General features: G+C 39.9%; 1 protein-coding gene and 1 long non-coding RNA gene across 5 annotated transcripts in view; one reads left to right on the top strand and one right to left on the bottom strand.

Annotated features, from left to right (window-relative positions):
- The window catches only part of LOC111264723 (zwei Ig domain protein zig-8), a 35596-nt gene extending 15829 nt beyond the window's left edge, over positions 1–19767 (top strand). The window contains exons 1-7 of one of the 4 annotated variants that reach the window (XM_022840834.2): positions 6947–7545; positions 8462–8552; positions 13358–13626; positions 13959–14184; positions 15908–16213; positions 16551–17019; positions 17375–19767. In XM_022840834.2, coding sequence (XP_022696569.1) covers positions 7510–7545; positions 8462–8552; positions 13358–13626; positions 13959–14184; positions 15908–16213; positions 16551–16666 — 1044 coding nt within the window. In that variant the 5' untranslated portion in view covers positions 6947–7509 and the 3' untranslated portion in view covers positions 16667–17019; positions 17375–19767. Of the gene's footprint in view, positions 1–6946; positions 7546–8068; positions 8158–8461; positions 8553–13357; positions 13627–13958; positions 14185–15907; positions 16214–16550; positions 17020–17374 lie in introns of those variants that run through there. The other 3 variants (XM_022840836.2, XM_022840837.2, XM_022840835.2) reach the window with 3 other exon arrangements.
- Positions 2789–7947, bottom strand: LOC147752918 (uncharacterized). Its single transcript, XR_015312772.1, has 3 exons — positions 7692–7947; positions 4752–5192; positions 2789–4399 (listed from the first exon to the last, which is right to left on the bottom strand). It is a non-coding gene; the product is annotated as an uncharacterized LOC147752918 (long non-coding RNA).
- Positions 19768–22048: the final 2281 nt, after the last annotated feature.

Genomic DNA, 22048 nt, shown 5'->3' with positions numbered 1-22048 from the left:
CGGGGTCTGGACATAATCTCTCCTGAACGTGCTTTTTTACTGTCTCAAAAACCGTTACACCATCCTTTACTATAGGCCACAAGGCTACCTGATCACAGACTCCGAACGGCCCTGAAACCCTTATGTAAAGGACGATTTTTTGGCCCAGCCTAGGTTTAACTTGCTCAGAACACACGTGATGATTTGACGACAGCGGACGAGTAGATGGATTGAGAAGTGTGTTAGCAATAACGATATGGTAGTGAAAGGCACCTTGTTTAAAACCTACTTTTTTTACCAATGTAAAACAGTGCTGCCGCGGCGTCCTATTACTATCAAATATAACCCAGTGTGCAAACGAATTGCAAGCATTTGCTGAGAAAGCATAGTCTTATTGCGATAGAAAAGAGCGTTATCGAATATCGCTACCGAGGATAGAATCTAACATTTTTGTTATTAGATCCTAATGAGTCCAGAATATCATTTCTCATGTGTGATCCCCGCGCGGCGCCAATGTCTAGGACACGTATCTCTGTGCACTTGATGCACACATTTGCTGTACAGAGATGACCTTTCCTTTTCCACGAAGCGTGTACAAGTTTTGCAGTTAATAGAACCGTATTAACGGAGAATTGGCCCAAAGGTTGTAAATAGGAACAAGTAAGATCGAAGTAGCTGTGGTCCACAATATTGACCAGTCATGGTAAGCGAATGTGTAGTATATTCATATATATTAAATCATATCCCTATTCCGCTGCTGGTATTTTTGTGCATAGCTTTTCATATATATATATATATATATATATATGCTCGTTGTGTAAAGTTTCTCCTGCACTGGTGTTTAAAATCAGAGCAAGCACTGGCCCGCCTCGCATCATGCTTCGTGTTGCGCTATGTAGGCTTACTTGTGATCTCTACAAGCATTTGCCGGACACACTTCCATTGTGTTCAAAGCGGACTAATGGGTGCTAGCCATTGGCATTTGACGCCGTACGAGTCCGCGACGATAACAGCCGGGGTTACCGTCATCCTGAACATGGTGTCGTTATGATACGATACGTAGCGATCACAAATGTCGAACATATATACGCTCTCTTTCGAATCCTTCTTTTCGGAAAATAGCATGGCATCGGGCTGAACGTGTCCACATAATGGGGTACTTAGCACAGTTCGCTCAAAACGTTCCCACCAGCAAATATCATACAATTTGGGCATATATTGCGTCGCACCACCTGAGTTCAACCGACATTACAGGTTACTTCGCCGCGGTAAAAAAAAAAGTATGGAAAGGTGCTCATGTCGCCGTTTTTTGGATGCTAGTAAAGAATATACTGAACTCGAGCTCAGTGTAAGCCTAGTAGTGACACTCGGTTCCAATAGAAATCGTTTAGCGTTTACGAATTTGGCAAACGTTTCATATACCAATAGATGAAGTAACTGTTTCAGCGAGCCGGCCATTTTTGGGGCGAAGGCACCCGTAAAACTTTGTCTAACTTCGATCTTCGGATCAAAACAAGCCTCACGACTTTTGTTGGTCATTTCACTCTTTTCACGAGACGGTCATACTTCTCAATCTATTACTTGGGTTTTCTCGCGTGGAAGTCCATCAAGAGCGACCCTATCATTTGCTTTCGACCATATTATTAGTCATTCTATCGCTGCAACCAAAGGCAAGCGAACTGGCATAGCTTTGTCGTTGGTTGAAAAGAGTAACCACTTCACTCTACGCTTATATGGCCGTAAACTTGTATTTAAACTACATTATTTGATTTATTACAATATATTACCGAATTTGCAAAATCGCTCTGCGCGTAATCGATCACCCTCATATACCGCATCGTATTTGCCGCTCGTTGTAGGGGATTTTCGAACTTTTTTTCGTGTATTTTATCGTGTACTTGAGAAGAATTTACTCTTTTTCTCACTAAAGGACCCTAAAGCCGTATATCCCATATAATATGAATGATTTCGAATAGGTGTCATTTAAAAGCTAAAATTCAACGGTAGTTAATGTGTTACCATGGTTCAAATGTCCTCATCCAGAATCAAGATACAAATGCTCAGGCCCGTATATTCTAGTGCTGTTTGTGGTCAATACACGTGATCGGGAAGGTCAACCCAGTAATTTTAATGTGAAAGATGCTCACCAATTACAAAAAAAAAATCGATAAAATTACTCCGAAAGTTGAGCAAGACTGACCCATTAATAGCCATGATATCGCCAAGGTGCTAAACATACATCCTTGACTAAATCGGATACAATCAAAACCCGATGCCTCAGTACCACACAGATTAGAGCATAGGTATTCGCTCGATCGTATCTCCATCTGCAAGTTTCTACCCAAAAGCAACGGAGTCTAGCCATTTTAAAGCGGTAGATCACGGGGGATGAAAAATAGAACGTAAACAACAACAATAATGTGCAAAAATGAGAAAGAAACGTGCGCTCTGTAAGTGACAGTGAGATCCAGGCTGGCGCCAGAAAAGCTACATGATAATATGTGTTTTCTGGGGATTGAAAAGCAGTCGTACATTACGAGGCAAAACGATCCATTCGAATCTCCGCTGTCAACAGCTAACAAGACGCTAACAACGAACCATTAGGAAAAATCGATCTGATTTAGTGAACGGTGAAACTTCCGTCTTCCACCATGACAATGCCATTTAGATCAGAAATTATGCCTCCGACGTATAGCCAATACTCTCTGTCCACCCTTGCCAACCATTCGTGTCCTGGCAGAACCTCATCGATCAAAATGGCGCATATTTAACTTATTAACATTATTTTAAAATATAGAAACATAACTATTTCAATTTTGGCATAAAAACAACTGATGCAGTGTCGATAGCCAGGTATTGTACCGCTTAGGTCCGTAGGGGGTGACAGTGGCTTACGCTGCGCGATAGATTTTTTCTTTTGTCCTATATTTATCTTTCACTAATAGTATACCAAAGCCATTCGCTAAATAATGTGAGCGATACGCAAGACATCCATTTACATTTTATCTAGAATTGTCGCTCACAGCTGATCTGTAACAGTAATTAGATGAACTATAGATAACAATACTTATCGGATATTAGGTAAAAATGAATTATAATTAGTAAGTTAGAAGCCTTGATGAGCAATCGAATACATCGTTCCTATATTTAATTCTGCTAAAATCTAATGAAAATATCGCTTATACCTTCGACTTGGACTATCTAAACTATGATCGTACTTAATTTTACTATGAGATTCTCTAATGTGTTTAGTCGGTTGTTTTTGATAGTCGTTGTATGTCGACAGCTAAAAAAAAAAAAACACATGGGCTAGAAATAACGCGGTTTGATGCCTGAACAATAATCTATCGTATATGATTGCTCAAATCAAAAATAATAACAATCAATCCGCTTACCCAGACTAGCTAGCACTACTATTTGTCAAGGCCTGTTGGCTGAGGGATTATGGCCTCGAGGCTTCAGAATCGATGCTTTCGATAAATTCATACCTCGACAGAGATTGCTGCTTACGTATTGGCGGCGTTATCATCGGACGTACAAACTGTTTGATTCTAGATAGAACGTTAAAATATCGATTATGTACTATCAAAACAAAATCTAAATATAATTATTACACCATTGTTAGCTCATAAGTATTTGTGTACTTTTCAGTATATGATTCAATGGATTCAGATATTCGACGTACCTTACTATGTTTGCATTTTTTGGATAAACCTGATTGTCTGTAACAGTGCGATAATCGTGATAAACTTCTATCTATTGTCCAGAGCTCTGCTCCGTTCAAGTTAAATATTGAATGTTAAAGAAGATAAGACACCGCCCATCACTTGAGCCGATGAATCAACGTTTGAAGAGTCCTCGTAACGTTATTGCTACATCACATGTACTCAGTGCACCAAATGAGCCAGCCAGGAGTCGTTCGAAATTCTCAGATCAGATCAAGCGACAGGTCACTAAGCGCATTAACTTTGGCGAGAGTTAAGAGGCGGGGACACAGGACCCCATAACCTGCCCTGAGCTCTCGGTGTATAAAAACGCGCATTTCTGGGCTTCAGATAAATTGTCAAATTCAGCGGTTTGTTGCGTTAAGCAGCATCTGTAGAGCACACACAAACGGAGAAGATAGGTGTGTAATAACAACTTTGTCTATTGTGTTGAGTAGAAGACAGCGCATTGAGGCATAGTATCAATATCATTACAAACAGATCCGGGTATACGATTGAACGATTAATAACTATTATGGAATAATTTAACGAAATTCAAAGAAACAGTGCCGTGTATGCTTAGTTCCAACGATTTAGACTGCATTTAATAGAGAAATCAATTATTATCTAGAGATTTCAGAGTTGTGCAACAGCGTTATAAACTCTCAGCAACAATTCGCTATCCTGAGGGGTGAAGTGTGAGCGACGATCAAAAACTGGAAAAAAAAAGAGGTTTTTACGAGTCTGTAAAATCGTTTTAGCTATTAGGATTAATTGCGCTTCGTGCAACCTAACGGTATTTAATTTTGAAACGTCTTTCGGTATCCTGATGTCTCGAGAAAAATAGTTAGCGATAGCAGGATAATGAATCATTGTATACAATGTGAGTAAAATTGAGGCCTACTTGGGGAAAACGCGCATGATCAAGGACTCAAGTATCGAATACATCCGATTCGGTGAGCAGTACTACGTTTTCCCATACTGTATATTATTATATTGTAGTATATAATCCAAATATAATTGTAATATCAAACTGCAAAACCAGTTGGACAATCTTATGCAAAATACCTTTCTCTGCTATCTGGACGACTTCCATTGAAGTTCGATAGCTTTGTCTTAGCGATACGTCCGTACTCATCGAAGTTTAGCCAAGATAAAGTATATTCAGTGATTTTGTAGTTCGATATCGATTTTCACATACAGAGTGCTAAGTATCTGGCAAACGAAGGCCTTACTAAGCGCTATTTTAGGCGGGTCTGTCTTGTTTACGTAGTCTGTTTTGGTGCCATTCTAACACCGCTACAATTCCATTGATAATAACAGCCGCGAGAACTAGAAAGGGGATCAATGTATTAGATGCACCCAATTATCTTTTACAACTCCTCGTTCCTCTACTCGCATGTACGGCGATCTCTTTCCGTCAATCATCACCTCATCTCCACTGCGTAACCTCAACAGACGGTCGAGTCTTGTTCGAAATGTTCGCGTTCGTGCTCTCGTACAGGCTACCTGGCAGATCAAAAGGAACATACAGACATGCGTATGCGACCTGGAGTATACAGCTCATATACGCCCATTTCAAACTTGAGAACCAAAGACGGAATACGACAACCATGTCTCCCTACCATCCCAATGATCTGACCCGTGGATCCTCTCGTCCATCGGAGCCTGCTGCTGCCGCCGCCGACATCGTCGACCGAAAGCCATCGCGTGTCTCACGTCTATTAGCTTCGAACCACAATCCAAGATATCTCCTCTAGGGCCACAGCCGATCTTCCCTTTAATCCTAATGTACCAACCCACTTCATTGCATTGATATCTATTGATATTGCGCTTTAACATTAGTAATAATAATGGTAATACAGTTAGCACAACGGAATTTTCCTTAGCTCATTTCAGTGGTAGTTGTTATTGTTACTGCTGCTGCCGGAAGAGATAATCGTGAAAGTGACAATAAGGAGACGTATTATTCCTGCCTTCGACCTTTAAACCTGGTCTTGTATTGCAGGTCCTTTTTCGCCCAAAACAATGCCTTACTTGCTCGTCGACGGTGCATGAGCTCTTATGTGGGCCAAATTTCGGTGAATTGAACATCTCTCAAATTGGACATGGCGTGACTTATTGAGCGATCGCTCTCAGGAATAGGGATTCGTAAGGCTAGCACGATGGTCCAGATTTGATTCGAAGTTGTGGCTAGAGAAAATAGCCTATCGAATTTCGAAAATTATATTTCTTTAGGATGTTGATCCGCTGTGGTCGTCAACCCTTATCGATCAAATAAAAAAAAAAGAAAGACAAAGATGGCTAACAACATCCGGCAATAGCATGAAACCAATACTTACTCTCAAGTGCGACTCACATAGCGACCCAGAAACGGATGGCTTGTAACACCCTAGCTTAATGTCGTTGAATGCATCAAAAAAAAAAACACAAAAATAAGACGAGATCCATAAAAAGTAGAAGGTCAATAATCCAGTCGTGGCCAGTAAGCCGAAGAAACCTGGGAAAAGATGAAGCAGCTATCGGTCATGGCTGTGTAAGTACAAAAACAAGAAAAAATTAGATGATCGGCAGAAATTGCCTTTCAAATGTATCCTGATATTTCTATTCGGACATTACACAAAGCTCATTGTTAGCTTCTTACAAACAACTTTGACATTATATTAAATGCATTGCTTTGAATCATTATCCTGAAAAATCCCAAAAGGACCTCTGATGTTGTTAAACATCATCTGGCACGAAGGATTAAAGCTACTAATAGGAAAAATGTCCGAAGCTACAATTTCCAGTAATTGAATGAATTAGAAATATTAAGAAAACTTTATTTTCACATACATTTCTAATTATAAGGCGCACTATTCATTCAATTATTCATCGTCGATAGAAAGCAAATTAGAATTCTCCCAATTTTAAACTGGGTTTTGTATAACTCAAATCGCTCATCGTCTAAGCACATCTTTTCCCTGGTAGTATGCAGATTTATACAGGCCGCTCGCAACGGACCCAAAAAAAAGCAGTTCGTTAACTTTTTATAAACAGTTTTAATTTACTTTGAAAATTGCAGAGCGGACGAACCCCACCTGAATTCGTCCTAACACTAAACCTGACGGCCACTAGCCTAACGGCTCGTTTCCACTTTGTCAAAAAATTACAAGATAAAGAACGTGCCGATGATTGATTTTTTTTTATGCGTTGACGGCATAAACAAACCCGTCAGGCTTGCCTAGACAAAATTCCGATATTATTAGCAGACATCTGAATGACGTACGCCTCACGTGTCGCTAGTTATCAACGAACAAGTCGTGGTAGACAGAGCAGCCTAGTAAGTGAGAAAACCCGTGATATGCATACAGATACTGTTACCATGATTGATCCGTGGAATTGATAAGGCCCTGCACGTTCATGCACAAACGAAGACGTTCCTGCAGTATCCCACGTTTTATTTAAAATCGATTAGCGAAGTCTGTACGTGTTAACAACATAGATACGACCCAAGAATGATGAACATAATCGAAAACAATGCTGAAATATTACCCTTCAGCGTTTTTTGCTAGGGGTCAGAGTTGATAGAAACATTATAACTGCTAATGTTAAAATCATCAGATATTACCTAGATTATAAGTGAGATGTAGAAAAAACAGATAATAATCCAATCTGCCCTGAATAGACAACAAAATGTGCATATAGTTAATGACTGATACGACGTCACAGAATGTGTGTGCTGAAACCATTAGGTTATGTTTTAACATACCAGCGAACAGATAGTGGTGACAAAATTTTTTTTAAATAAAATAACTTATGAACATCGCGATATAAGTTTGGTGCAATGCCTGTAACGCGCAATGAATCGAATAAAATTTTCGTAAGTTTTTTTTTTTCTTTTTCATATGCCGCTTTTCAATGTCATAGAACAACAGCGAGCATCATTGCTTAACAATAATCTGTTTTGATCTATTTTGAACGATCCAATTGAACATGTTTGTACATCTATACAACCATGTACTATACCTTGTATAATTGTGGTTCATATAAACAGTTGATCGATGGTTGTCATGGCATTTACTCCATAAATACACCAAAAAGAAACGCATTAGAGGTGGACCCAACGATGTTCGTATTTGGGCATCTGTCTGCTTGAGCAGTCCATGGCTAGTGGGACACGAGCGAAGAAAAAAATCACTGAAACATTTACAATTAATAGCTCAGGCACGTTCCGCCTTTTGAAATGCATTCAACACTTAGGTACATAGCGGTGCCACTTCGAATATGCGCACCGCTGTGGCTTGCCGCTAAAAAAACTTCAGTTGTTGAAAGGAAGTCGAAATACTAAGGCAATTCTTCATTTTTAGGACATCTGCCGATCGTACGTTTTGCTTTGCCCGCATCCGAAGTATTGACATGACCTAGATTAGTAGAAGAAGTAGGCACCTGTATGAAGTTATAACTAAGTTAGGGGCAGTTTTGGGGATAGGAAGTAAGTACTGCTAATTGGATTTTGACATGTTTAATACAGAACATGCAGTGTGTTTTGTACCTATAGAAATACACGTGCGCGCGTATGCTCATTTGTCAGCAAACACAGATTCGTGAATACGCTACCTCTTATAAAAGCTAGTAAATAGGTAATTTGTTAACCGCTAATTAGACTTAAGGAAATAAGATAATTGCTAGGGTTTTCACTAGACTACTCCAAAGCTACACAATCACATTGACCGATAATCGGCTGCCGTGTCGTTGGAGAATCAAACATAATTATTTCTGATTCTCTCTATTTTCAGGACGACTTAATACGTTTTCCTTTCGATATTTCGTCCCTCGAGTCCTTCGGCCGCCTGTCTTCTATGATGGTGTACACCATACTGCCCCTAGGTAATAAAAAAAAAACTCGAGTAGATCATAAAAAAAAAAGAAAACAATTATCAGAACGATGATTATAGCTAAAGTCACGCGTGACTAGCAATACCTTCACCGTTACATAGAACGACTGAAACCATATGAGACCACGCTGGTCACGATACTATCTATGAGCTTGATAACATGAAGCTAATCTCGGACGCGTTAAAGTTCAGCCAAAAAACGTTTTCGCGTATATAGTTTAGAAAGATATTCCTATAATTCGAGTTGAACATTGGCTGGTCCTTCTCCCTGAAGCTGAAAGTCTTGCAAAAAACCCGATGAAGCCGACAGCTGATATCACAATAAACTCGCAAAGCAACTCATTGGTGGTCTTGCCGATTTCTGAGTGTTTTAACCATTCTGTTAGGGTGCATTTACCTTAAAACGATATCAGTAAAAGTTCTTACAACTCTCTAACCTATACCATACGTTGACATAAGTTTAGAGGTCTCGTTAGGATATCGTATATCATATAACTTTAACAGAAGTTATAGTAGCTCTTCCTTGTCGTCAATGACGCAAAAATACAAGAGCAAGTTTTTCTATATAAACATCAAAACGGCCCATTGTTACGCAACGATAATTGCTTAACAATAAACGCTTTGGTAGAGGTAGCTAAGAGTGGGTTGTCTGCAAACAGTGGTGCGCGAGTGAAGCAAACTGATGCTGTACTAATAGCCGTAGAGTTCGTATTTAAAGGATAAAGCCAGTAGAATAAAAATAAGAGCTAACGAAGATAGATGCTTCTGCCGTGACTTCGAAAGAGTTATAGAAGGGAGGTAATAATGGACGATCTGACTAGGCCTTTCCAATGGCCTAGGGAAATGTCCGAGATTAGGGAACAGAAGGCTGCTACTTTTAAACCAGGTTACACTAATTATAATCACTGAGACACGATTTACTTAGTTTACGCTTTAATGTTACATAGAGAACAATACAAGCATCTAGCTTCTCTCGCTTAGATGTTTGGCGCAACGATACTGCCATTTACAATTGTCAGAGTAGAGGTCGTGTCGATGTTAAACATAGTGCCAATAGACCAAATCGGTTTCGGGTATGGGTTCGTCTTCAGCAACAATGCTCATAATTTGCGACTAGAAAAGCTGGTCCAAACAATAGTACGGGCTTATGCCAAATCGACATATTTGATTTAGCAACAGAGCCGTTGTCGAGCAGACAAATAGATACAACTAGTAGTCATAAATGTATGTAGAGGTGTCACAAAATGATGAGCACTTATACAGTGAGAGTGTCAAATCTGAGAATTTTTTTCACACACGTGTTTACTTTACTTTTTATCTTAATTAATGATTAATTATTCGCCATATAATATCAAGTATATAATTTACTAGAGAATATGGTTAGTATCTTATTTTCAGCAAGATCAGTGTTGCTCGCTGATTTTAGTATAGCTGAAATATGCTCGCAAGTTTTTATTGTGACAAAAAATTACTAAAATATAATTTTTATCAAACGATTGCTACGAAATCGAGTTTGGTGACGCTAGTTAATAGTGGCCTTTTCATAACAAAACAGTGATCATAGGTAATAATATTGCGGCAATTCACATAAAATTGTTTGCGTTTAAAAGCCACGGCTCTGACAAAATTTTTTTTGCTAGATAGAGCTAAACATAATAACAAAAAAATCGTATTATTTAAACACTTCTGGAAATGTACAAATAGTCAAAGTTCACCCCCAATTTCAGCCCGTCTTGCAATAGATCTTTCACGATAGAATTAATCGTTTACTCGCAAATGTTAGCTTGTACCTTATCTTGTACGATTTGCCTATAGGAGTAGGGTTGTTCGGTATAACCTTCCATATCGGAAAGCCTGATCGAATCTGCATCGATTTCTACCGTTCATCCCGTTGGCACTAATAATAACATCATCACTGCACACGGTACGCCAACTAGATCTTCGATAAACAGATCTATAAGAGACACCGTTCAGGCGATAGCATGAACCTGCCTATAAACCTTATCAAATTCTATGAATCTCACATATGATTGTGTGTTTTTCTTTCTATGAAAATGGAAAATTTTCAGGATTTACGTTATCGCTCTAGGTTTATTTTGTGCGACGCGTATGAAGGTCAAATATACCAGATATATATATATAGTTGATTGCATTTATATGATGTTTAGATTCATTACGGTACAATCTGACTTTTGGGTACCGGTAGGTTTATTTACGAAGTAAAACAATGCTATTCAAATTATTCACTTCATTGTAAGGGTGAGCTGAATCGAAATGGTCGATCGTAGGCTTAGCTCACTTCAGCGCTTGGCTCCTCGCTTCTCCCAAGCTTTCTCTTTTTTTTACTAAGCTACATTATTGTAATACTCACAAGCTTAAATTACTTCGTCGAAAAGCAACAACCACCGATCCCTTCGTGTGTCGCCGAGGACGAGTCGTTCTGCTCGATCCTCCAATAGGTTAACCCTACTGCCACGATAGGTATATTTTTTTTTTTTTAATAGATACGTCAGTTGTGGCAGGACGTGAAATAAAGGCAAAATAGGTTTTAGTGTATACGTATCCGTAATTACCTACTGGTAGTATGTTAAGTATGACTAGATACGAAACGAAACGAAGGCTTGAGGCTCATTAAGATAGATTGTTCTTATGTGGTCGGTTAAATTGGTAAGCGTGTTCGCTCAATTTCGTTGATAAAACTGCGATTATGAATTATGAAGCTGTTGTAACCCTTTTGAATTTTGGCCTAATCATGTAAGTCTGACAATAACGGTATTGGCGACACAACCTAGGAAGTTATTTATTTTGTTATGTCAGTGTGAATATCTTGCATTTCAAGATTGTAGCCCAACTTATAAACGGACCACTCGTTTAGAAACGTACCGAGATATGTGAGATGAAATAAAGCTCTGATAATCTACATAACGTTTTTTTCGCACTTTTACAAAACTTAGAAGCAGCACTTCGTATGGCGCTGTAACGGGCGCCGAACTTACCGCCTCCACCATACTGACGCACCGTCAATAAAACCCTTTTTGCCCTATAGGCTAGTCCATGTCTGTCATTTCCTACAACTCAATACGCGTCTATAGTTTCACGTTCAAAAATGGACCAGTATTGCATTACACGGCTGACCACCTGCTATGGCGTTTCCTGCCACAACGACCACTACATATATATTAGAGCTACTTTTAGAACTGATGGCGGTCCGGTTGGCAGGTTTCTCAGTTCAGACTTTTAATACTGGGTGTCGACCATGTAGCCAGATAGTGCACGGGGACCAGCCCTTGTCTCTCCCCTGAGCCTACCCTTTTCTGTGAAAAGGGAATCGTGACAAGTTTTTGAGGAAGGCTGAATAAACGAAAACAGAGAAAAGAAGATCAAGGAAAAGTGTTAGAACGAAGTTGAGGCCTGGACATTTATAGTAGAATCATACAAACTCTGTGTGCTACTTTTGCTATTTCCATAGTATAGGTATTGCCACAAATTACAACACCTGCCGGTAAACGATATCTCGGTAGCCTAAATATAAACCTGGCTAGCTTCTGGCACATTTAATGTACCATACTCAAAACGTTTTATATACACGTACAAAATATATTGCACGGAAACAAATTCAAGTGGAACTTTCCTTGGCCGTCTTACAAGTTGTGTATCCGATGTATTTTATAGCGGGACATGAACTACCCGGACAAATTACTATTGATAGTAATAAACACTGCCATTACCGGCGGCCAATTCTTTTGTAAATCCTTGAATAGGTCGGCTGACTGTTTAACATGACCGACGACATATATGGTATGCTCAGCAGGCTAACCACATGAACATGATTCAGTTTGGAAACATGTCTAAGAGACAAAATACAGTAGCATTGTCGAGCATGCAGAACGTAATGTATCAGCATGAAATCGATAGAAACCTGTAGCCCAACTGGGTCATGCGGAATGACAGTAGTATTTCAGTTTTTAGAGAAATGCAGTCTATTGCATGTACCCAACCTGTTCGGGGTGTTTGTGGCGTAGTTTCGAAACTTGAATTTTATTTGGGATAAATATATTCTAGTCTAAGTGGGCTGTCTTCTAATTTTTCGATTGCATCGCTTAAAGTGTCCGTGCGCTGATGAGAAATTCCGAAATTAATAGGGCATAACATAGTGTACCCTGATAACCCGAATAGCAGATCCTGTCGTTGGACACAGTCGTGCATAGGTAGTTAGGTTTGCCCTACCGGAAGCGACCCAAGGAACTTCTAATACTCCTTTCGTGCTCGCTCTGCTTGTCGTGATACAATGCATGATTCATTATGAACGTAATAACGTGCGTCAAAACGACCCAGTTAAGCCTAATGTAAGCAGATACTGCCCAATGGAGAGGTAAATATATAACTTAGCATAGCGTTTGTAACTTGTCACGCATGCGCACATATTAGAACCGCTTCCAATAATATTAGTAATTAGCTAATTAAGCTAACCCAAGAGTAATAAAAACGTAAAAGATCTACCCTCTTGATTGCTTTTGAATTTTCAGAATTGTAAGGCATTTGGAGTATGAGCGCGCGATATTTTCTCCCGTATACCTTATAATGATGATGAACCATTATTGCAACATACACACGCAAACGTATGAAGTCTGTATTGTACTGAAACGCGGTTTTAATCGTCTCGAAAATGATAACAGCATAAACGTAGACAATCTAGAAATCAATTAGCAAGTGTGGTTAAATACAGCTTTTTTCTATGCCACAGTATCAGACGAAATGATTTGCTATTAACTAATCCTATTCATTACCTGGCTTCAGGCTTACAGCAACAGCCGGACGATTTAAGTCGCAGCGCCTCTAGGGAGTGGTCAGATGAGATGCGTGATCTCGGAGGAGATAATCCACAGTCAGAGAGCAAAAGCTCGACGGACCTCGCTGAATCCGAGAATCCTCCGCACGACAACTATCAACAATTTCTCAACAAGATATTACCAACTTTCGACAACTCGACAGCTACAAACATCACCACGACAGCTGGCAAAACGGTATTTCTGCCCTGTAACGTACGGCATCTCGCCGATAAAACGGTAAATAGAGGTTTGTTTTAACACACAAACAATTTTTAGGTTGCATTTTTCGTACAATTTAAATCGAAAGAAGAAAATATTTATCCTGTAGAAAACGCACTACGGTATATGGGTGGCGAGAAGTGGTCGTCTATATATATATATATATATAAGCGAAAGTCTCGTTTAAGAAGTAGGTCAAATCTGACTGAGTCAAATCGTTGGTACACTTTTGCGTAAGATCTCTCGCAGTGTTTTAATGGGATATAGGCGAAACCAGCGGAAGGTTGCGCGTGAACAAACAGGAAAGCTTGCTTTTTCGATTAACATAAAGTGTTGGATGCTATTCAAAGGTCTCGTGGATCCGTCGACCAGCGGACGCGCCAGAGGATCTTACGGTTTTAACCGTGGGCCGTTACACGTACACTCACGATCAGCGAATTCGCTCGGTGCATTTAGATAGCTCGGAATCGTGGGTTCTAGAAATCAAATATCCACAACCACGGGACAGTGGCGTGTATGAATGCCAGGTTAGCACCTTGCCGAAGATCAGCCGTTTCATTACACTTAACGTTGTTGGTAAGTTACTACTCCCTCGTGTCAAGCGTCAGGCTGAGATCTGGTAAATTGTGTATATACGTATATAAATAAACAGTACTTCTATTTTTTTATTATAACATTTTACGCTATTAAACTTACTTTTCGATTTTTTTTTCGTATTTTACGTTTGTATATTTTTTCTCTAGGTTTTTTTTTGTTTTTTAGACAACAATTAGTAATAATAGGGCTAATAATAGCAATAATAGAGTTCGTATAATTGTTTCGTGAATCTTCGATTCATCTAGCACAAGCGCAATGCTATATGAGATGACACAGTTTGAGATAAAAGTGAAAATTGTTAAAAATTCTTTGCTTCCAAAGCAGCATTAACAAACGTAACGTTAAAAACAATACTTTGAAATCAGCAACGTTAGCCCTAGCGAATTTAATTAATAATTAACTAAGCGCCAAACGTTTAGCAGTACGAATAAATCACGACCTAATTCATTTTATATATTCCCACATTGCGTATATTGGGTACACAGTGTGCAACGCGTTACCGATTTGTTTTCAATAATTATTGATATTTTGACCGCTTTTATTGGCTGCCAGCAATATATGGTCCTCTCAAATAAAGTTTCCCAACGCAGTTTCTAGATACTTTATACAATGTCCCAACTAATCGTACGCGCACGAGCAACATAGGATGAGGCATGGAGATGTATTTATTTCAGACAGCGCGTTGAATACAGTAAGGGGCTAAAAACAATTTGTTAGATCCTCGGTAAAAAAAAAAGTAGGAGTTTTTATCTATTTTTATGTTAGTTGATATGCTCTATGGCGTGTTGAGCAGAAGAGGTTCGAAGTGCTACTGCTTGCGGTCTAATTCTTAATATAGCTTTCGTTTTCCTTCTTCCGCACTTTTCGCTATTGCAAGTCGAACGGTCTCAGGCGGCTGCAGTTCTTACGTGCTGGGATTATACGTCGCGAGTGGCAGGAGAAAGACTGGTACAAGCGAGACGCTTCGAGAACGCATTGCACGGCGCAAGCAGTCGAGTATAGTGGAAAAAGGGTGGGCTGGTGAAGACGCCACGAAAGCGACTGCTGCATAAAAATGCAATGTGGTCGCGATAAGGGGCCTACCCATCTGCTTATTGGCTAGGTATGTAGCCTAGACATGAACGGCGCCACCAGATCGGGCCACGCGTTACATTTGAACGGCAAGAAAACTACCGATCGGAATGAGCCCGCACGTTGGAACCGAGATGAACCGTGGGTTGGTTTTGAGCAGTCTCCCTTCAGTAGCTCTAAACGTATCTCGGATCTGCGGCTGGTCTACGATCCGTTCAATACATCTGTATAGAAAAACTGCGGCAGCTGGCAAGCCCATTCGCAACCTCCTACCTATTTTTCACTCTCTCATTGCACTAAGTGCAGTCGCCTTTAGATTTTTTTTTAAGAATTTCTGTGCTTCTACTTCGGCTCTTCCGGTAGAGTACAGCGTCTAGCTTTCTGACTACCTAACAAGTTACCACCTCGAACCTTCTCGTTCTCGTTCCGTGCATCTACTTCAGTGACGGCAGCGGCACCTTTGTACATTGTGTATATAATATGCAGCTATTCTTTGTCGAGGCTCTGGGATGTCTGCATTTCTGTACTAGTCGATGTGCACCCAGTCGCGCATTTCACAGGCGCTTCAAACAGGATTGTAACACAAGTTGTTGTTGATGTGTTTTTGTCTTGTGCTGACGTCGGTATACAGTAAGTAGAGCGCGCATCATCGGTGGACCACAGCTGTTCGTCAATGCAGGAAGTAGGTTAAATGTCTCCTGTGTAGTGGATGCGCCTGGCGGCGGGACAGATTTCGTCTTCTGGTCCCATAATAATGGGATATTAAGTTTGGACGCACGACGTGACCAGCTAGCCATAATCCTGAATACTGATCCGTTACGACAACAGACGATCAGCAGCCTGGTGATCCGTTCAGTTCAGACGTCAGATTCGGGCAACTATACCTGTACGCCCTCTAATGCGGAGCAGGATTCGATACAATTAGTTGTGCTTAATAGTAAGTGCACTGCAGTAATCCTCTGTGATACCTAATGGCTTCTAATTCGAGAACTTGAAACGTACGTTCAATATCAACTATTTAATTATGGTGATTGATGAAATTATCATGATGACGCTTAAAATAAACGTTTACGGGACAACGTATTGAGCACAGAGTACTTCAATTGCCTTTACTGGACAACTATAGAAAGATGTACATCCTAAACATCAAGAATCTATGACGACAAAATAGGACCAAGCATGTTATCTTAATAGAAAATACTGTGTTTTATTTCGGTATAGCCTCAAGCCCATGTACTTGGTGCACTGTTCAATAACGTTCATTACTGTTGCAGACGACACGCCCGCTGCGATGCAAGACAGTCTGAGTTCGCAGGGAGCGTGCTCTTGGCTAGTTCACCGGGAGCTTTTGCTCTGGATGTTGGCATTGCCTGTATATCTACTACTGTGACTGCGACAGTGCCACGATCCGCTGCGGCGCCATGTCAAGGGAGCCCAACGACGGCATAGAACAACAGCGAGATATTTCGAAACCGACGCGAGAGGGGTCACGTCTCCAGCATGTACTCATGCGACACAGCGCGAGTCAACCCCTGACAAATGGGGTGGTGGCAACAACAAATCGATAAACGCAAGAGTTCCAAAGCCAGGGGATATTATTGGAGGGGATCAGCTTATTGCAGCGACCTCCTTAACAGGCTCCTCGACACCGTGTCAACTATAACCATTGTCTAATGTCCCTATATAACGGGACGCCGCATCAGGCCTCCACCCGGAGGCTCTATCGACATTCAGCGTGTTACCGTATGTTTGGATTATAGTTGCTATGCAAGTTAAAATACCATTGAAATATGTTGAAGTTAGGTCGGTCTTGAACCTTAAGGAAAGCAGTTCCTTTTTACATTCATTTGGCCACTGTAATAAATTAATTATATATTTCGCCCCAATTTCTTATTTACTGGTGTACGTCTAGCTGTAATCGATCTCAACCTTCTAAACTGGAATTGAATGTGGTAACTTTTTTACACAGATCATTCTACCTAGATCAAGGCCTCTTGCCCTTCATTAACTCATAGCCGTGAAGGCACTTCAGTGGGCAGAAGCAGGACTAGTCTGTCCTACTGGCATTATTTTCTTTTCTTTTACATTTGTTCTACAGGCTTGTAGCTGCTGTCGAAACAACCCAGTTGTGATACATAACTATAGAGACAAAGAACGGGGGATGGAAGGAATCGTTGCTGAAGCCGCTGTCGTAGATAAAGAGGCGGAAGGAGATAGCGAAGCATAATGGTGATTCCGATCAGCGCCAAGACGTGTACAGCACATTGAACAAACCAAGACAACAGAGGTGGGCACAAGGCCAATTAGTAGGATAATAAAAGACGACGAAAAACTTCTAATAAGGGCAATATGGCCAGTGAGAAGAGCCTTCGCTTTTCTCTATGGCGAGATGCAGTTGACGGAAGGCCTTAGATGGTCTCTGGAAATACATACTTTTCTACCAAATAATTGTACTTTCTCTGTAAAAATAGGAATATCCGTGAATAATGGTTATCTTTGATAGTAGATACATTTTGATTGCGATCTCGGTCGCTTTTTCAGTAGGCAGTGTACGTTCTCATGGCTCGTCTCGTGGCGTGGCACTCATTCATTCTGCACATTCTGTATATAGTAGCAGGAGTAGTGGACTGTAATGATTAAGATAATAACAATACAAACAATAATACCAACATAAACAAGTGAAGAAAAACGGAACTAAAGGTAAAGAAGAAACATCGGTGGTTATCAGTAAAGCAAGTAGCTTGGTCTGCCAACCAGTATACTAAATCCATGTAAATAGTTTGCTGGTTTGTTCAGCAAAGATTTTCAGAACGCATGCCGATGCCCACCCTATTAGCTATGTACCGTGAGTATCGCGGATTAACCTGCCGGAAAGCGAAACTTTGTTTTCCGGAACAAGATGGTTTCGCGGTAAATTGCAAAAAAAAAAAATATAAAATGAACATCTGTATCGTGAATAGTATGCCATCAGATCCGTAGAATGTAGGTGATCTCTGCTCAGCAGCGTGGACGTCGATTATATGAATTCCGGGCGAACGTCGTGGGTCCTAAACAACGCTTTTCATGTACTATAAAAAAAATACAGAATTACTTTTTGTTTGTTTGTTTGTTTGTTTGTTTGTTTTTTTATAATGTACAAACATTTAATGACTGAATAGTGATTCAGAACAAATTGCTTAGAGATGCGCTTTTCGCATGAAAATTTATCTAGCTTTTTCTACGAAAAAACACATTATCAGCTATTCGTCATCGATTGTAATTATTTTAATCGTGTTTTCAGTTTCACAGGGAAAAGCAGAGGGCGTTAGGGACAACACATATCGAACAGCATCAATTATAGGGAAAATTTCAAAATATTTAGTAACGATTGTGAGGTGTTCATGCAGTGCTGTCTTTACGCGTCTGACTTATTAGATGAAACGAAAAACTCTACTCAACCTCTTGTTACAAAGAAGTAAAAATCAAGACGTGAAGATTTATTCATTGACAAGATATGGAGATTCAAGAGCCGGTCGTCTGAGTTGACTCTTTGGGATCGCAAGGGAATTTCAGATAAAAGGAATGGTAATGCGGGTAAAAAGGATCCAAAAACGCAGAATTATTTATCAGCATGTCTCTGCCGCATTCAGTGCGCACCGAAACCGTATAGAAAATGTAGGCTTAGCAAAATGTTCTAAAATCTATCGGCTAGACCCTTTACTCTCGGACGCTAGAGTTTTTCATTTGAGTGTGGACCATGCCATCGACTAAAGCCATGGATAACAAGCGCATATTTTGGAAGCAAAGAGAAATCTGTCCTATTGGATTTCAGGACAACAAAGGAAGAGTAAGCATGTCTTGTTTGCTCCTCTACTTGCATGCATCATCATTGAACACCTATAGATAATAACCATAATAAATCGATAGTGAAAGGAGGGCGTCGGCTGCGAATCAGCATGGACACTTCGCAGTATCAACACTATCAGAAATAACCTTTGTTGCTCAACCGCGTCAGGGCCGATCTCGTACAAAACCACTCCAGATTCCGCAAATTAAAGTGAATTCGAGCATTAGAGTGTTGGAAAATCTGATCTGGCAATGACCACCCATTTGCTCGTGAGTCAAAACAAATGAATGATAAATAATCTGAAGGTAAAAATTAAACAATAAAGTACGTAATAAAAGAGCTAATTTTTGTGAAAATCATGAAGAGCGGAAATTTTCTGGTGGTTTCTTACGCAATTGGCGACTTAGGTCATGTTTGTAAATCTTAGCGATTTCTCCACATAACGAACTGTGTATATAAGAAACTTAAAGCAAATGGATAAAAAGAAGTTAACAGTAAAGGTTACTAGAACTGCGATTCATCATGCCGGAGGGATCCGGGTTTCTGTCGCTTAGTAATTGATCAGTATAAACCAGAAATTGAGCAATGACGACGATGATGGCAATAAAACATAAATAATTAGTTTGAATGAAATAATAAAACTAATTAATCTGTGCTTTTTTCTATTCTGGAAAGCTTTTTTAATTAATTTCATCGCATCGTGCTGTAGAAATACGTGCGTGCATAGTAAAATTATTTATTAACCTTCAAAGTTCACAACTGCGTAACATGGACCGACATACCAAAGGGTCTCAGTTCTTACCAATGTATGTTAATCATGATTATATATAATCGCGTGTGGCCTTTAAGAAATCGGGTAGCACTTCAAGACAAAAAAATAAGATGAAAGCAACCATGAGAAATTGTATACGAGCATTGTACACTTGTTGCGTACTTCACCTGACTTTCTTTTTTAATTAGTAGGGCAAATACAATAAAGCTATTAAAGAAAGGCATAAAAATTATGTCGATTCCACTCACGTAACTATGTTAGATAAACAAGTACTGCTATCTCTGTGCCGTATTCGTTGCATTGCGGTTTTGGGTTGGGGGGTTGGGTATTTTTCAATTGAAGTAAAATAAAAAGGTTCAGATTCGTACAGTAAGTATCACAGATCAACCTGCATTGATTAATACGATGTTCCGAAAAAAATAGACAAAAAACCAATAAGAATAATTGAGCGGACGACAAATTGTTCTTTGTTATATTTGTATTAATTTTATTATGCTAACTAACACAGTATATATCAAGCAACTGTTGCAAAACGTTTCAAACTGAAGCTTATTTTGAAAAAGCCTCAACTGTCGAAATTGAGTCTAATAAATAGCTAATCCCAAAACCTCGGAGCCTGACGACAGCCAACCTGAAGAGGTTCGAGGTATATTGTGTCGCACGATAGTCGCGTGGTAAAGCGTGAAAGGGATTTAGATCACTCCAGGCTATGCTTGTAAGTTTTTTTTTTCTATGTAAATATTTTTTAAATCATTTTCGGTAATTATGAGTAACTGTAATACAAATATATTATGAAAGACCTAAACGATGAAAACTACCTCTTGGCCAGCAGCGTTAAGATCAAATTTAGTTTAGTGTATATCAATTATTTTCTATTCTATCGTAGCTTGATAATGCAGCCGCTTTTTGCAGTTGGTAATTGGCAGCTACTCGTATAGTGCAATGGTGACGTATTGATAAACTGGGGACGCGTGAGAAATTCTAGGTTTAAGACACGGTATAGATATGATTTGCTTCATACTGGCGAGCCATCTCAAACCGCATCGGGCCGCCATTTTGTAGGTTGGCTCGATAGGTTAGTGAATATTAAGTGTTGGGAACTATATGAGCTTTTCTCGACGGCTCAGGTATAAACAGGTAGAAGCAACGAAAAACTAGTTGTACATGTAGCTAAAACGTCTGCTATAATCAACAACACCAACGTAGTCAGATCCGAGCAATAAAAGTAGTAACACTCATAAGCATGGATTGTGAAATTAAAACGTCACTTAGAACAATCTATTGTTGAAAATTTGCCGAAATAGGATCTTAACAAATTCGTATTAGAACGTTTTCTGGGGCCGTCACCTGCAAAAGCCAGCTTTTCTTCGCGCACAGGCATGCGTAGTAATCCGCCGCTAACAGAGCCGGCGACCTAAACAGGCCGAATAGTCAGGCGGTTGAATTTAATAAGCAAACTGTTATGACACCTCAAATGCCTGATCGGAAATAAAGTTATTTTGTTGATCTTTGGAATGCTTCTTGTAGGCCATGCGAGCGGACATTGACCGGTCGCTTTGCTGACGACCCTTAGTAACAATGTAATGGGGAGGGCAAAATGCTTCTACTTTTCCCTCTGTCGGAATAAACGAGTGCATGACTCCCACAGCTCTTAGTGCGGGAGCGGGAGCAGCTACTGGTCACTCGTCCGGGTCTATGATATAGTGAAGGATCAGAAGGCATTTGGGTTACACGGCCGATCCGCAAAAATATAAAATTGGTTTCCTAGAGGGAAGCTCAGAGTCGTGCTTGAGATAGATAAATTTTTGCCTACGTTCCAACATGCACGACTACGATACATGCAAGCGTACTTCACTATATTAATGGTTGTATGGAGGGGTCGTAGTATACAAAGCTACCACTATTTAGCTCAATTGCTCAATTACGCAAACTTTCGTCCGGAGTCAACAGCGAAGTGTGCATGCAAAACTTCGCGCAAAAACTACTTACAAGGTCACCCGTTATTTTTATATACATGTGAGTAACCTAACGTAAATTATTATTCGCGTTTAACAATTTATGTACTAACGTCATGTCTAACTTACTGTAGATAATATAAGTTGAGGATTAGGCAGATTTTTCTTTCACTATAGCCAACTGCAACGTTTGATTGGCATAAGTTTGATATGGGCAGG

The sequence above is a fragment of the Varroa jacobsoni genome, unplaced genomic scaffold (genome assembly GCF_002532875.2).
Source record: "Varroa jacobsoni isolate VJ856 unplaced genomic scaffold, vjacob_1.0 scaffold_889, whole genome shotgun sequence".
In the NCBI taxonomy this organism is placed as follows: domain Eukaryota; kingdom Metazoa; phylum Arthropoda; class Arachnida; order Mesostigmata; family Varroidae; genus Varroa; species Varroa jacobsoni.
Note: the sequence above shows the minus strand (reverse complement) of the source record. Positions and strands in the feature narration are given on the sequence as shown.